At 39.0% G+C, this 15,059-nt stretch overlaps 1 protein-coding gene across 2 annotated transcripts in view; it reads right to left on the bottom strand.

Annotated features, from left to right (window-relative positions):
• Window positions 1-1,267: 1,267 nt before the first annotated feature.
• LOC127583679 (myb/SANT-like DNA-binding domain-containing protein 2) overlaps window positions 1,268-15,059 on the bottom strand; it is a 37,456-nt gene continuing 23,664 nt past the window's right edge. Inside the window, exons 3-4 of one of the 2 annotated variants that reach the window (XM_052039916.1) lie at window positions 10,417-10,477; window positions 1,268-8,574 (exon numbers count right to left, since the gene is read on the bottom strand). In XM_052039916.1, the coding sequence (XP_051895876.1) occupies window positions 7,707-8,574; window positions 10,417-10,477 (929 nt within the window). In that variant the 3' untranslated portion in view covers window positions 1,268-7,706. The remainder of the gene's footprint in view (window positions 8,575-10,416; window positions 10,478-15,059) is intronic. The other variant, XM_052039917.1, reaches the window with a different exon arrangement.

The following is a 15,059-nucleotide window of genomic DNA, read 5'->3' as shown; positions in this document are numbered from 1 at the left end:
TAACAGCCCCACCAACAAAATCTGGGCTCCAATAACTCCCTTAGTAACCTGAAAATAACAGATCAGAGGTCAGAACCAATCAGCACAAAGAACTTGTTTAAGAACAGGGATCATCTTGAAACTGCTAACAAAACTATATTTCATGTGATTATGTAACCAGGCTGAACGGAGAAAGAAAAAAAAACAAAGAGGAATATTTTGGTGCCTGAAGAGGTGTTCGAAACTAACTTGAAAGATCCAAGTGATCTAATGATCTGAAGTCATGCAATAAACAAACATATTTGCCAGTCCCTTTGCTGGCTTGTCACATTTCTATTATTGACTATAGCCTACAGAGACAATGATCATCTCCAGTGGTTTACAGGTAAATTAGTTTAAAACTTAACTATGCACAAAAGAATAAAGAGTAATACATTGAAGTTTGCTGACAGTAAGATAGTGTAGATGAGGACAGAAAGTAGCAGAGGAACAAGGAAAGAATAGATGGGAGGCAAAGATAGTGTCAGATGGAGTTCAAAATGGGAAAATAAGATTGGGCCCCAGACAAACCAGTTTTTTTTTTGTAAATGTCGAGAAGCTTGGAACCACGGAGGAAACAGATTTAAGAGCCATGCATCAAAATAACATCAATGGACAGCTCTGTGTAAAGCTCTGGTTACCCATTACTTGGAAGCTGAGGAAAGATATAATGAACTGTGGGAGGGTGGAGCAAAATCACCAGAATTATAAGGGTACAAAAAGAAATTTGGGGGGTCAAATTTCATGGACTAATCAGACTAAAATGCTTGTAATGAAACATTTTGCAATGGTGGAGCACAAAGGACCTCCACGCACAAATTCAATAATTTGGAATCGTTTCTCCTTAAACCAAACAACTAGCAAGACCAATTGCAAAACTTTAAACTGCATTTTTTTTGTTAAGGATATTGAGGGATAAACAACCAAGCCACTTGCATGGAGTTGAGATGCAAGTGGTCTGTGAACCACATGGACGATGAAATGGCTTGAGTAGTTGAAGCACTTTCTCCTGTTCCCATTTTGCTATACTGACAGGAAACCAGGTGGGACTGGTTATGGCTGGTCCTCTACCTCCGTGTCCACCTGTTTGGTCATCTCCAGCTCTTCACTAAACTCCCACTCAGCTCTGAAGTACCTTGTGACATTGTAATATGTTTCATGTACCCTTGTGGTTCTTCAAGCATAAAATCTGAAAGGCATTGTTTCATTAGATAAGGTATCCACACACACACAAATAATAAAGTCATAATGATCTTTAATATCTAATAATTTATAGCTTAATGCTGCATCAAGAGAATACAAGACATATCTCACCAAAACAGCCCAGAGCCACTAGGAGTTCCCATTGAAAATAATGGAAAATCCCTAAAGTTCTTAGTAGGGGCAGTGAGTGAGGATTATATTCCTCGATATTGTGAATCAAAAGATCTTGTCTTGATCACTTGGAACCAACATTCTAATCCATACTTATTTTTCAGTCACAAGCATTTGCTAGTCAGCAGTGATGCCATATTTTTTCCTTAAAGGATAAATCATTTCATAAAGTATTACAATATAATCAATAACAGCAGGGATAAATACCACATAATATTTCAGTTAAGAAAAAAATGGAAAAAACATGTTCATGTTTTCATTGCCATTCTGTGATTACTTTTACTTTCACAAATTTGAAGTTAGGTTTTAATACCACCACAAAATGTGGTTACTTGGACATTAGTGCAAGGATCAGCCGCCTGCTGATGAAATGTCTTCACACCTTGTCCTGATCCGGCCGTCATACTGTTCATGTGCATCATTGGTCAGCTATACAAGAGGAATGGCTGCCCTGTTTAAAATCAAAGCTTTACACTGCTTAATTACAGCAAAAAAAAATCTGAAATAAAACTTTGGAAAAAATCAAAACACAAAAATGTAAAAATACAATTTTTTTGTTTAAAGTTACTTCTAGCTATATCTTCATCTTTATATGATCAACAGTGTCTATACTAAGAATGATACAGTTCAGCCTACCTGGTTGGTCAATGCTCAGAACAGTGGCTTGCTCTGGGTATTTTCTCCAGTGATTTGGGTTTTGTTTTGCTGACTGTTTCATTTGGTCTTCAATTACATGGGAATTGCAGTAGTCCTAAGTAAATTAGGGAGTGCTTAAAACTGATATACTTGAATGCTTGGACAATGCAGCCTTAATGTTGCACCTGGGCAAGTTTCCAAACAGTGTGCACTCTGGCAACCCAATAGAAAGATGCACTCTGTAATTGCAGGTCCGGGAGTCTAAGCATCCGTGCCTTTATTGGCTGGTACAAAACTACGCACAGAACAGTCCAGCACTTAGTGGGTTTGGAATGTTTCCAGACTGCCCAAATTGTAGATTCATGAAACTTCTCACCAGCACTTCGAGATTAGGATGCAGATGCATAATCACTCAATGTATTTCTTATCAGAAGGATCACAGATCTAATTAAAAAGTTTACAGAATAGCTGATGAAAAGAGCAGAATTAAACATTTAATGGTTTCCAAGGGAAGGAAACTGGAGGGATCTTCTAGAAAGTCTAATATAAAGCTGGAAGCTGCCCCAATAATCTTGTGGGTAAGGACACCATCCGGTATAGTGCTAAACTTTATACACCACAAAATTCCTGAGCTGTATTTCATTAGCTAATATCCTGGGCAAAAGCAGTCTGTAATTGGTTTCAATGCCCTTTGAGATAGAGGATGGGGAACTAAATGAACATATGTTCTTTATCACTATCCAGTGATGCCACAAGAAAGCAAGGATGGTATTAGAAGGCGTGAACTTTGGCAACACTTGCCATGTTGTCTAGTTATAAAATCGGCCAACATTCGACGTTGAGGTTCACAAACCAAAATTATGCAAGATACTGGAAGGCCACTTCCACCTGCAGAACCACACCCAGCAGTTGGGATCAGGACTCGAGGAGAGAAGCTAGAAGAGAGGCATGCTGCTTCGAGCAAGATTGTATCAAATCTATACATTAAGCTGTTTCTGAAAGAAAGATAGCTCATTTTAATTTAGATGCACATCTACTAATCATAAGGTGCATTTCATTCAGGATCAGCAAATTGGGAATCAAATCCTAATTAAAAGAGCGCTGTGGATGTCCTACTTTGCATAGTTTCCTAGAACTGGGTTCAAACATTGATCTCAGCTGTCCAGCTTGCGGTTATGCAGTCAGTTTCAATTTGATAACAAAATTCTTATCATAATTGGATTCCCCATAATAGTTTCTTTGAAGATATGAAAACTCATGTTTAGGGGAAACTAAGTGACATTCATAATTTCAAAGCTTAAATACTGATCAATACAAGCTTAAAGATCAAGTAACTGAGTGGTCCACAAGACCCGTGAAGTTATTTCATATTAGGTATTGAAATAATTCCACTAAGTTCTTATCACTAATAGGTCAGGGTACAGATAGTTAGCAATCTGCATTGTCTCAGTGCCTAAAACCACAAGCCAAGAAGAGTTTCAGAAGTGAACCTCAATTTTATTTTTTATTTCTCGTATTAAAATGCAATTTTGCTTTTGCTGGGAGCAGGATTTACCCTTTTAATTGCCTAAATGATGCCCACATGTCCACAATGAGGAGGTTGCCCTATAATGTTTCTGTAAAACAAGTTCCCCAACCTATATTTCACTGAGTGAATGACAATTAGTTCAGGGGCTGGATTGGATGAATGTTTTTGGAAGAAATGGGGGGGGGGGGGGGGGGGGGGGGAGTCATTACTCCAAATTCTTTTGAATGCATGATTTTGATGCAGCAGTTTGAAAATATGATTAATACCAAAACAGTTTTTCCTTGTGGCACTATAGGAATACCTTTAGATTGCAGTTGAATTAAATTTACTGTAAAGTTTAGAAGTAATTGTTGTGACACGTCTACACACAGAACAAAAATGCAACATTTCCACATTTATAAATAAAGAGTAAAACAGTGAAGTTGGGCTGAGTCACAACTATTATTGTTTATGAAAATTAGATTTTGCAACTTCAAGTGTCATATCTTTTTCTTTTACTGTGAAGGTACTTCAAATAAAGCACCTCAAGCAGTACTACCTATGCCGTTGGGGAACTTCCAATCAACAGTTTTTGGTCATTGTAGCTCAAATTGAGTGGTTCTGAGGCACCCCCCCCCCCCCCCAATGTGTGATGTCAATACATCGCACACCTTTTACATTTTTTTGGTGGTGGAAAACACTAGGGGAAATGTTTCCTCAAGAAACTCTATGACCCCCCATATGACACCTTGCCAGCATGGCCCCCATTAGTAGTGGAGCCACAGTAAAAACTCCAACTTCCCCTTACAACTCACCTCAATGACTTCGAGTTTACCAAGTATCTCAATAAATTTTAGATATAAAAATTATGATGAAGCTTTGTTAAACTTCTATCACTCCATGTTTATTACGATAATGGTAAATGGTGCAAATTAACTCCGATGAACGCATTTCCTCGCTTGTCAATTTCAATGGGACTGACGGAGAATTTTATCAAAGCATAGGAAATTGATACTTTATACTGTTTTGGTTCATTGGGCTCTGTTCAACAAGGGACCTATTTACAAATGAAGTGGTCAGATTGGTTTATTGTCTTCAGTCACCTTTTATGCTCCTTTTTCCACAAGGCACGTTGGACGTTAAAACAGTTGCATTTTGACTACAATGTGGCACTGCTTCTAAAAGCATCACATCAGGAAGTTAAAGCCAGATTAATGAGAATAAAACAAAAGAACAGATTCCATGTTGCATTGGTGTTGCACTAGCCTACAGACACGAAAGAAATGAAATTAACAATTTGGACTCCTTTCAGTGTGGGGAAAATAATATGAATGATCTCTTGCTATTTTGCATTCCATAATCCAAATTACAATTATTCACAGACACAAATCCCACCCTGCCAAAATGTCAATGTTCCCATTGCGACTGTTCAGACTAAATTGCTTAAGATGCTTAAAGTTTTTTGCTATATTCTGCCTACTGTCAAAGGTACCATGTGTTCATGAAATGTGACTCAAGTCAGGACAACTTTCATTATCTTGGTCAGGTAGTGTACAGGTCTAGACAGTAAGTGGCAGACCACAAGAGGGTAGGAGGAAATATCATGGCCTTGCCTGAATGAGTTATTGCACCAGATCCAATGGGACGCCCTGCCAACCAAAGAGTGATGGACAGATATGTAATTCTCAGCAGCAAACAAAAACAGGAAGCCTGATAGTTTATTCACTTCAATGCTCAAAGTTATGCTCCTGCTATCTCCCATATTGTAAAGGCACAGACAGGAGAGCAAACCTGGGAAGTTTATCAACTATTTGGTTGTGTCTTGGAATCTATAGAAGAATAACCAACTCTCAGTGATATCTACTCATTCAACTTAAAAACTTCACCTTTTTGACTGAGAAATAATGCTTTACCACTAGATGCCTAAAAAGGAAATGAGGGAGATTTTTTTTCCACTGGACTTTTTAGAAAAATAGCATATTTTCCACTTCGGTTCTTGTCTGCCATGAGCTATCAGTCGCAAACAACATGCATCTGAAATTTTAAAAGCTGCTCTAGCATTATCTATTGAATAGACTTAGGGGATCTTACAATGAAGTTATGGATTCCCAACATCTTCAAGCTAGGGAGAATATATTCAACAACGCAAGATTACACTTTATTTGACAAACTAGTATTAGGCTTCAAGGTAATTTTAGCTTCATAGTTCACTCTAGTTAAAATAGCTGGCCTAAAAGGACTGAACTGCAACAGCAGCAGTTTCCCTCATTTAGTCTCTTGGGTCTTTAAAATATCTTCATGATATCAAAAGCTCACCACAAAGGATGTTTGAAGTCATTCAATTTCCACTAATAATTTAACAGGTGTGGACACTACAACTTAAAGGGTGAAAAAACAACAAAAAGGTGGAAATGGCTATTATTTCAAAAAGTCTGGAATATTAACTGGGAAACAAAGGTTTCATTGGACCCACATTGCACAGGGAAAACTTTAGCAGTTAATTTGTACCAAAACCTATTTTGGGAAGTGTCCCCATTTCACACAAATGTCACACGAGTTTAATTCATAGCACACTGCAACACTGAAATCCCAACTTCCGCCATCTGACGTGTGCACTGACGAGTAGTAGAAATCTATCCAAAATGCACAAAACCCTGACAGATTACACTATTGTATGCCCATCCACAAACTCAGTCAAAAAGGTGAATTGTTTGATTTAACTAATTGTGGAAGACCACTTGGGCTGAAACTGCCTGGTGCTAACACAGCATTTTACTTCTGATTTTATAGGGAGAGTATTTACTTGAACAAGTAAGGTGATTAGAAATAATAAATTGTAGAAAAGTATGAGTTTGAGCTTATTTTAAACCACCATTAAAAGGTAGAAATTATTTATGGAAGCTTTGCCTTAAATGTCATTCAAAGGGTGCTGCTTGCACTCATTTTTAAAGTTGGTAAATTACATCAGTACATGTCAAGGTGGCGTACACTACTGATTTTTTTTTTAAGAAAAAGTCCAGGTAGAAATTGTCAACAAACAATCTGCTGGAGAAACTCATTGGGTCAATGCAAATCATCTGGTTACTTTAGACACCATGATCAATAAACCTAGGAGATCATAACAGAGTAATCTGAACTTGGATTCTCCTCATTAAGGGTTCAACCGCACATCACTACCACAGCTCCAAACCTTCACACATTTATTTTTTGTCCATCTGCTTCCACTGCATTTACCCCACCCTGGCCAAAATGTTCATTATGTGCTCAAATAAAACCCAGGATATTTTCAAGGCACTGTGCACATCAGTTTAAGTGCCAGAACAATTGCAGCTGAGCAGTTTGGAGCTGGGTCAGGATCCATACAAAATGAGGTTCTCTGGATTGTGTTTCTGATAACAGCAAGGTTATATTTTATCAAAGGAGGAAGATTAGATTAACACTTTGGCCAACTGAGGCTACTCCAGAGCAGCTTCTAAACAATTGAAAAGTAACCAGAGATTTCTTCCTCATCAGTTCAATGCTAATTTCAGTAGAAAAGGCATGCTTGCGCAGACAAGTCCCATTTCAATTCCATCTTTCACTTTCTCCTTCCTTACCCTCACATCCAACTGAAATGCTTGTCTGTCACTCAACTCAATTGGTTGCATGGCCTGTAACCCAATGAAATCATCACAAAAGTGACTATTGGTTTGAACGTTGGGCAATGCTAGGACCACAGAAGCATGCATCCCAATATACTACCACATCATTGTAACATGTAGGTGCTCTCGCAGCCTGCATTCTTGTCATAAACTGTAAACTGGTTGGCCTGTAGAGCACACTGTGCATCAACTGGACTGTAACCAAGACATTAGACCTTTAAAGCCTTGAGGTACTGAGGCTCAAGAGATCACCTTCCAGAGTTGAACTTTAATTCCACAGAGCAGACTAATTCCAAACTCCATCTCCACCATTTCAGCTCCTATCTTGCACTTCCATTCCATCCAGTTTTGACCAAAGTGGAGCAATTTCTTCCTTGTCTTCTCCCTCAGCCATAATGGTATTGAAACCCTTCAAGTACAGTGAATGTGGGAAGCTTTAAAATCAAAACCCTGACATTATTGCAGTTCTAAATGTGACCAGGCAGAAATCTTTGCACATCACAATTGAATACGTTGGCTATGGTTGGAATTTACTTTGTGAACCGTAAAGAATACCCCATGGCTTTTTCCAAACACTCTTGCACGCAGCCTGAAGAGAGAAACTCTTTTTCTACTTCTATAAATTTGATGTAAATAGATCTGGAGATGGCTCCTGCTCGGCAGTTTTCAGAGAGGAAGCTGTTGATGGTACATGTCTCCATGCCCAGCATCTTGACAGGTGGTTGAAAGTGTTGCAGTATACACTGACGAATGGTTTTCTCCTCTGCCACACCTAGATAACAATAGCGGATTTTTGACTTCATTTCACTGGCATCACTAATTTCATTTTCCAAAAGCGATGGTCCTGCAGTAGTTCCGCCAGAATCCCGCTGCAGAGATACCCTCGGCAGCACCCTAATTCCATAATCTCGCCGTGGGGAATAAACCTCACCCTCTGCCTCTTCACAGCCAATGACATACAGGCCGTTGGTATCCGGGATCCCGCCCGGAAGCAAATATTGTACAGTGTTGTCACTGGCTGCTCGGGAAAGTGCGATGGGTATCCATTCAAAACCAAAGTGCAGCTCAAGACAACGTGCCTCACTTTTCGTGATCTCAAAAAGCTTGTAGTAGACTTTCTTCCAGTTCATTTTTTGACGCTTAACAGCTATCACTTTGCCTTCTGGTTTATCGGGATTTAAATATTCCTTCAGTCTCTTTCCAACCGGCACCTGGGAACTGATTTCTGCATAATGGTATCGTATGTCCTCTACCCATCTCGTATTATAACCAATGGCAAAGATACCAAGTTTATTTGCAAAGTATGTACTGCCGAGGTCATCGTAACTTTGGAAATCCTGCCACCTTGGCTGGACTGAATCCAATAGTGCCGTGAGGGCCTGCAGAATCTCTGGTTTCCTTGAAAAGAGCAAATAATAGTAAGTCAGAAAACTGCATAAAGGTGGCAACTCATGAAAAGTAAAAGAGTTCAGGAGGCAAGTCATTTGGTAGATCATGCCAACTAATCCCACCCCGCAGTCCTTTAACTACAGTCCTGCAAAATGTTTCTTTAAAATATACATGTAGTTCCCTATTAAAAGACACCAAGCCTACTTTCAGCACCCAGACAGGACAATCCAGATCATGAAGGTATTTCAATTTGTAAGTTGTCATCACACATTTGGTTTTCTTTGTGAAATTACCTCAAATCTGTGTCTTCCAATTACCAACCCAGCTTTTAGTGGAAAGCATTTATAATTTGTTAGACTTAGAGAAACTAACAAAATGTATTTAAAGTTGCAGTCTGATTGAGAATGTATTTCACCAGTCAAGCCACTTACTGGCCTCTGCTGCCAAAGAAGTGAAACTTTTACAGACCAGCAATCATATCTCAAAGCATAATAGAAGGGATGATGTATCAGTCTTTTAACAACCAACCAATCTCCTCATTACTCAAGCAGTCATTGCAGTTCTTCCTCACTAGATGGAGTATAGCATCAAGATGATGTTTGCGCTTGGAGTGGGTGGCAAAGCTCAATGGGTAATTATGACTGTAGTTAATCATTAATTACGAATGCTCACATCAGTAAATGAATGGCTCCTCAGAGCAGGGAGAAGTGGAATGCTTCAAGCATCTGGGGGGGGGGGGGGGGGGGGGGAATGGTGGAGGGTAAAAGGAAAGTGCAGATAAGGACAAATGAAGTTTGTCGGGCATGATGCTATCATAAGTTCTTCACAAATGATTCTTTCAAGTTAAGAGCAAGTGTCAAGCCTTTTGTCTTTGTCAATACTTAGTATGTGGCATGAAGATTACTGGGTTTACATGAAGTATCCATGTTTTCACGTTTCCATTCTTGGCGTTAGCATTTAGGATTCACCCCCCCCCCCCCCCCCCCCCCCCCCAAGGATGACCTTTGACCAAGGATAATCTATCCCAAATCTTTAGGCCAATGGAATTTATGCAGCAACTAAGTAATATTTAGAAACAGGATTGAGCAGCCTGGGCTTTGGGGCCTGGACATCTAAAGTTTGAGCCATATATTATGCCCTTCATACACCAAGTTATCAGAACTGGCAAACAGTCAACAGGAAGTAAATTCACTGAGCTTTCTATCAACAATTTTAGGCAAATAAATATTCTCAAATTCATTTCATCCAAGTTAGTGCTACTGTTGATTGTGCTATTTTAAATATTGAGCAGTATCAGTTGCTTTCCAATCAATTGAAAATGTACTGGGAAATCTGAGAGTACAAAGATATCTGTCACTGTCAGTGCTGTCTCTTCCCTTATTCAGTCTGAAAGTTGTGTGTTTGCAGAAGTGTACTTAAAAAAATTACACTTAATCAGCTATCAGATTAACACACCTCATGTTAAGCAAGATCCTCTTTCACATGGGTTAGCAATGGGGGAAAGAGTTATCAACCTTCAATGTTCCAGGATTTGCCAACAGCAAGACAGGGAGCATTAGCAGAGGATGCCATTGTGAATGTATTCACAGCTACACCACATTTACTTTAACACATACATCCTATCCAGCAACAATCACTGAAGAGTGAACACTCTGGCTGGTTTTCATATTCTTTACATCAGTAATCAGTGGTGCCCCAGTAATTCAGATCAGGAATGGAACCAGAAAAAAAACATCAATTGCACACCTGGGGAATGATGAAATTAATTCTGTATTCTTGCACTGGTAATACTTTCAAATCCACTGTAGTAACCTGCAAGGACTTTACATTTAAACTTGAGATATGACTTACTGCATGTTTTCTGTGGAATCACGCCGTGCTGGTGGTTTCTTCTTTACAAGATTCATTTCTTCTAGGGAAAGAAATTAATTGATTAAAAAGAGTTGACTAATTTGACGATTTATTTTTAAGAGGACAGTATATGTGCACAAGAGTCCTATGAATACCAATTTAACAGGCACCATCACCTTATTCATGATGTGCCCTGGAGTTATACAATCACATGCTGCAAAACAAAACTGTTCCAATCTAGTCAAAGCAAAGCAGCCAAAAGAGCAAGGAAGTCACCTTGAAAAACATGACTGGACTTCAACACATTTAATCATAGGAAAATTGCAACTAAGAGCGCAGCATGTTAATTCATATATGTTGTGATCAAACAAGTGTTTTACTTATCGGAGATAAAAGTGATTAAACTTTACTTATTTCGTCAGACCACTGAGGAATTAAAATAGATCATGTCTCTTTTCCCATCTGCTCTTACCCAGGAACCTGGCCTTTACCTGAAGGATAGTTCTTCCTCTTCTGTTAAAATCCAGAACATCCAAACAGGCCATACAGAGATTTTTTTAAAACTGTATCCTCTGAGAGGGATTAAAAATAAAAAGTCACTGCCCATCATGGGATATTCACTCGTAATATTTCAGTCAAGTTCAGCGCATCAGTGATCAAGACCGAGGGATGAGTGACCCTGTTGCCAGATTAAATGAGTAAAAGAGTATAAAGATAGAAAATAATTTGAACATTTTACAAACCACATGACTGGATTAATGTTTCCTTTAAAATAAAAGGACACATATGGTGTCTTTCATGGCTTCAGCCCCCCGATTTCCCCCATGAGTATTAAGTTTTTCAAGAGGATAGAAAAATCACAAGCATGCAGAAAGGTCGCCAACAGCAACCAAATGAACGGTTTCATTTTGTACTGTTGGTCAAGGGAGGAACACTGGCCAGAACACTGCTACAGACTACTCCTCCTCCATTCATCTTCAAAACAGTTTGTGGGATCTTTTAAAGACCTTTGCTGAAAGGTTGTCATGTCATTAAAAGTAGAAAAGAATTAGAAAGTTCCTAAAATTATGTCTCCCCCCCCCCCCCAAAAATAGTTAGTCCTCTTTTCAAGTGTGCAAGTGTGTGTACTTAAGTTGCTTTGCAAAGCAGAAAGAGAGACAAGCATATGAACTAGCTTACTGTACAGAAGTGTGTTTGTTTGAATGGTTAGATAAATCACAATTTAAAAAAATATAATTATACTCTTGGGCCCTCTTTCAAGATTGTCTGCATTCATCTGGGACGCAGAATGTGTGTTGATCCTTTGTCAGTGCCACCCTTAACAAGAAACATAAAGCAGCCTTCAAGAGGGGATTCATTACAAAATGGCTACTCCCAGTCAAATAAACAGCTCAGGGTATTGACAACATAGTTATGCTGCTTGATTTGAACCAAAGTGGCTGAGATTCAATACAAAAAAAAAGTTCTGTATAAAAGAATAACTTTACACCTGCAATCTAGAAAACAAGAAATACCGAATCTGAATTTGGTTTCTGCTTTACGAGGGCCTACACGTTGCACACATTCCTTCCAAGTGCTCTCTTCACATGGAAATCGCATATTTCCATGGGATGAGAGTGGCAGTCTCGGCTCAATTCCCCTAACCTCTTCTCCTGTCATAAACACTAATATATTACTGGAAGTCCAATAGGGCAACATGAACTTCCACAGCCCCCTAACTCTTACCAGGAAATATTCCTGTTCATCCCACGTCAGGCTAAACTGCCACGTATAGTAGTCCCACTGAAATGAATGAAAAAGTCACCTATTTAAAATCCAGGCAACATCTTGGTAAACCTCTTCTGTACCCTCTCCAAAGCCTCCACATCCTTCCTGCAATGGGGTGATAAGAAGTGCACATAATGCTCTAAGTTTGGCCTAACCAAAGTTTTATATAGCTGCAACTTGACTTCCTTCCTCTTGTATTCTATGCCCTGATCAACGAAGGCAAGCATGCCATGTGCTGCCTTCACTTTCAGGGACCGATGAACTTGGACCCCAAGATCCCCCTGTACTTTAATGCTTTTAAGGATCCTGTCATTAACTGTATTCTTTCCCCTTACGTTTGACCTCACACTTGTTCGGATTAAAGTCATCTGCCATTTTTCCACCCTTATCTGTAACTGATCTATATTCCATTATATCCTTTGGCAACCTTCTTCACTGTCCACAACTCCATCAATCTTTGTGTCCTCTGCAAAAGATCCAGCTTCTGGCTTCATTCATTACATCTTGCTTGTGCTTTCTTGTTCAGAACCTTTCCAAAGCTAAGGAATCGCATAACATTTTTTGTTCCTCCTGCAACTGCATATTCTATTCTGAATTGATATCTAATCTCATCAACCCCAAGCTACAGAGGGCTTATTTCCAGGCTTTAATGCTATTTCATCTGTATTTTCAAATACTATTTCTACTGAATCCTTGATTTCATTCAGCCTCTGTTGCACCATGGTATGTGTGGGTTTCCTCCGGGTGCTCCAGTTTCCTCCCACATTCCAAAGATGTACAGGTTAGGAAGTTGTGGGCATGCTATGTTGACGCCGGAAGCGTGGCAACACTCGTGGGCTGCCCCAGTACACTCTACGCAAAGGATGCATTTCACTGCGTGTTTCGATATACAAGTGACAAAGATATCTTATCTTAAATCTAATCGCAACACCTACCTTGTTAAGTCTCATCAGAAGCTATTCTGTTTTAATAAGATTAACTTTTTTTTTAAAAAAGCTCCAGAGAATATGCGCTCAATTTTTCATTGTAAGACAATCCCTTATCCTGGGAATCAATCTGGTGAACCTTCTCTGCTCTGCCTCCAAGGGAAGTATATCCTTACTCAAGGAAATCAAAATTGTGCATGGTACTCTAGCTATAGTCCTGTCAAAGCTCTAACTGCAGCAAAACATTCCTGTTCCATCTCCCTTGCAATGAAGGCTAACATTCAATTTGTCTTCCTATTTCCTGTACCTGCATGTTAATTATTTCTGAGAGACATCTTCATATTTTATTACTCTAAATTGTTTTATTGCAAAACTTTAATTATCCAATAGCTCCAATTAAGTAGCTCAAATAAAATAGGATGAGAGCATAAACTTAAACAATTGAATTAACATAATTAAGCAATTTAAATTGTGTAGATTATTGCATGATAGTGTGCAGTCTTTAAAACTGCAGTTTGTGCTGATGCACATTAAATAGTCTAATCTATGCATTACTTCCCTTTAAGAATGGTGTGAGCAGGATAGATAGCAATTTCCCGCTTGGTCTCCTCTTTCCAATCAGTGATTCCTTGTTGCTTAAAAACAAAAATGTGAGCCCACTGAACCTCAAAATTCACAAATGTTATAATGGATTAAAAGCTCAAGCCAGCATGTTAATATCCACAAATGTAAGAGTACTTTTTGGTAGTGTGAGATGAGAAATTGAGCCATGCCAGCAGGATAGCATGGCTGTTATGTGAAGCTGGAGGGAATGAGAGGCAGGAAATTATTTCTTAAAAAAAGACTGGGGATCACTGAGATCAGACATTGGGGGGGGGGGGGGAGGGGTGGTGGAGAAGGAGGAGTGCCTTCAGAGCAAAAGTGAAATGTGGAACTATCTGCTTCTAATGCTGTAGAGACAAATTCAGTTGGAGAGCGGATCTGACAGCAAGAAAATATGACAGAAGACATTTCTCTCAACTGTGGCATTGGTAATACTCTTGCTACTAAGTCAGACTGTTTCCACTTCAACAACTTGAGCTCAAACTTCCATGGTGACAGAGTTACTATCCCTTACATGGGATATTAAACTAAAACACCACCTGATCTCCTGGATCAACTTGAAAGATCCAGTTGCATTGTTTTGAGAACGTAGAGACCTATCATTAGTGTCACTTCCTTCTATCACATCATGATTTTGAATATGTGCTTGGCTGTGCTGTAATCAGTCACTATATAGCTCTACTCATATAATCACATCTCACACTTGTACATCCTTTTATTTTACAAGGTGCTTCACAGAAGTAATTATCAAACAAAATTTGGAGGTGATTTTGGGACCAATGACAATGCCCAGCCATAGGAGAACAAGACCATAGGCAGATTTAAAATTTGAAGCACTGCTGGGCAGCAAGCACAGAGAGAACAATTTACATCTCTGGTACCATTTTAGTAAGCCTTTCATCTTGTCGTCCTTCCCAAAGTGTTAAGTCTATAATTGCAGACACTATACCTAACCAGTAATTTCCTTTTGTTCATCATGCCTTTTGCTTATAAAAAGCAAAGGATCCTTCTCTAATTTTTCTGTCACCTTCAAATACTGTGCTCGAATCCCCACTCTCCCCTTCCCCAATGTCTCCCGTATCTTTTAAATTCTACATTTAGACTTTTTGAAATCAGCAGCATGGTTACAAATGGTTTTACCGCATTTTAAATAGTACAAACTCAATGCATTTGTTATTAAACTGAGTGTGGAGAGCTGGACATTTCAATTCGTTTTCTTCCCAAAGGAACTATTGCTGGAAACAAAATATAGGAGGAATGTCATTTCTTTGCTGCCAAGCAGTGGAACAGAAAATAAGTTAACTGTTCTGATAAAATAAAGCATAAAAACTTTATTTGCCTCTCATG

This window comes from Pristis pectinata, chromosome 27 (genome assembly GCF_009764475.1).
Source record: "Pristis pectinata isolate sPriPec2 chromosome 27, sPriPec2.1.pri, whole genome shotgun sequence".
In the NCBI taxonomy this organism is placed as follows: Eukaryota; Metazoa; Chordata; class Chondrichthyes; order Rhinopristiformes; family Pristidae; genus Pristis; species Pristis pectinata.
Note: the sequence above shows the minus strand (reverse complement) of the source record. Positions and strands in the feature narration are given on the sequence as shown.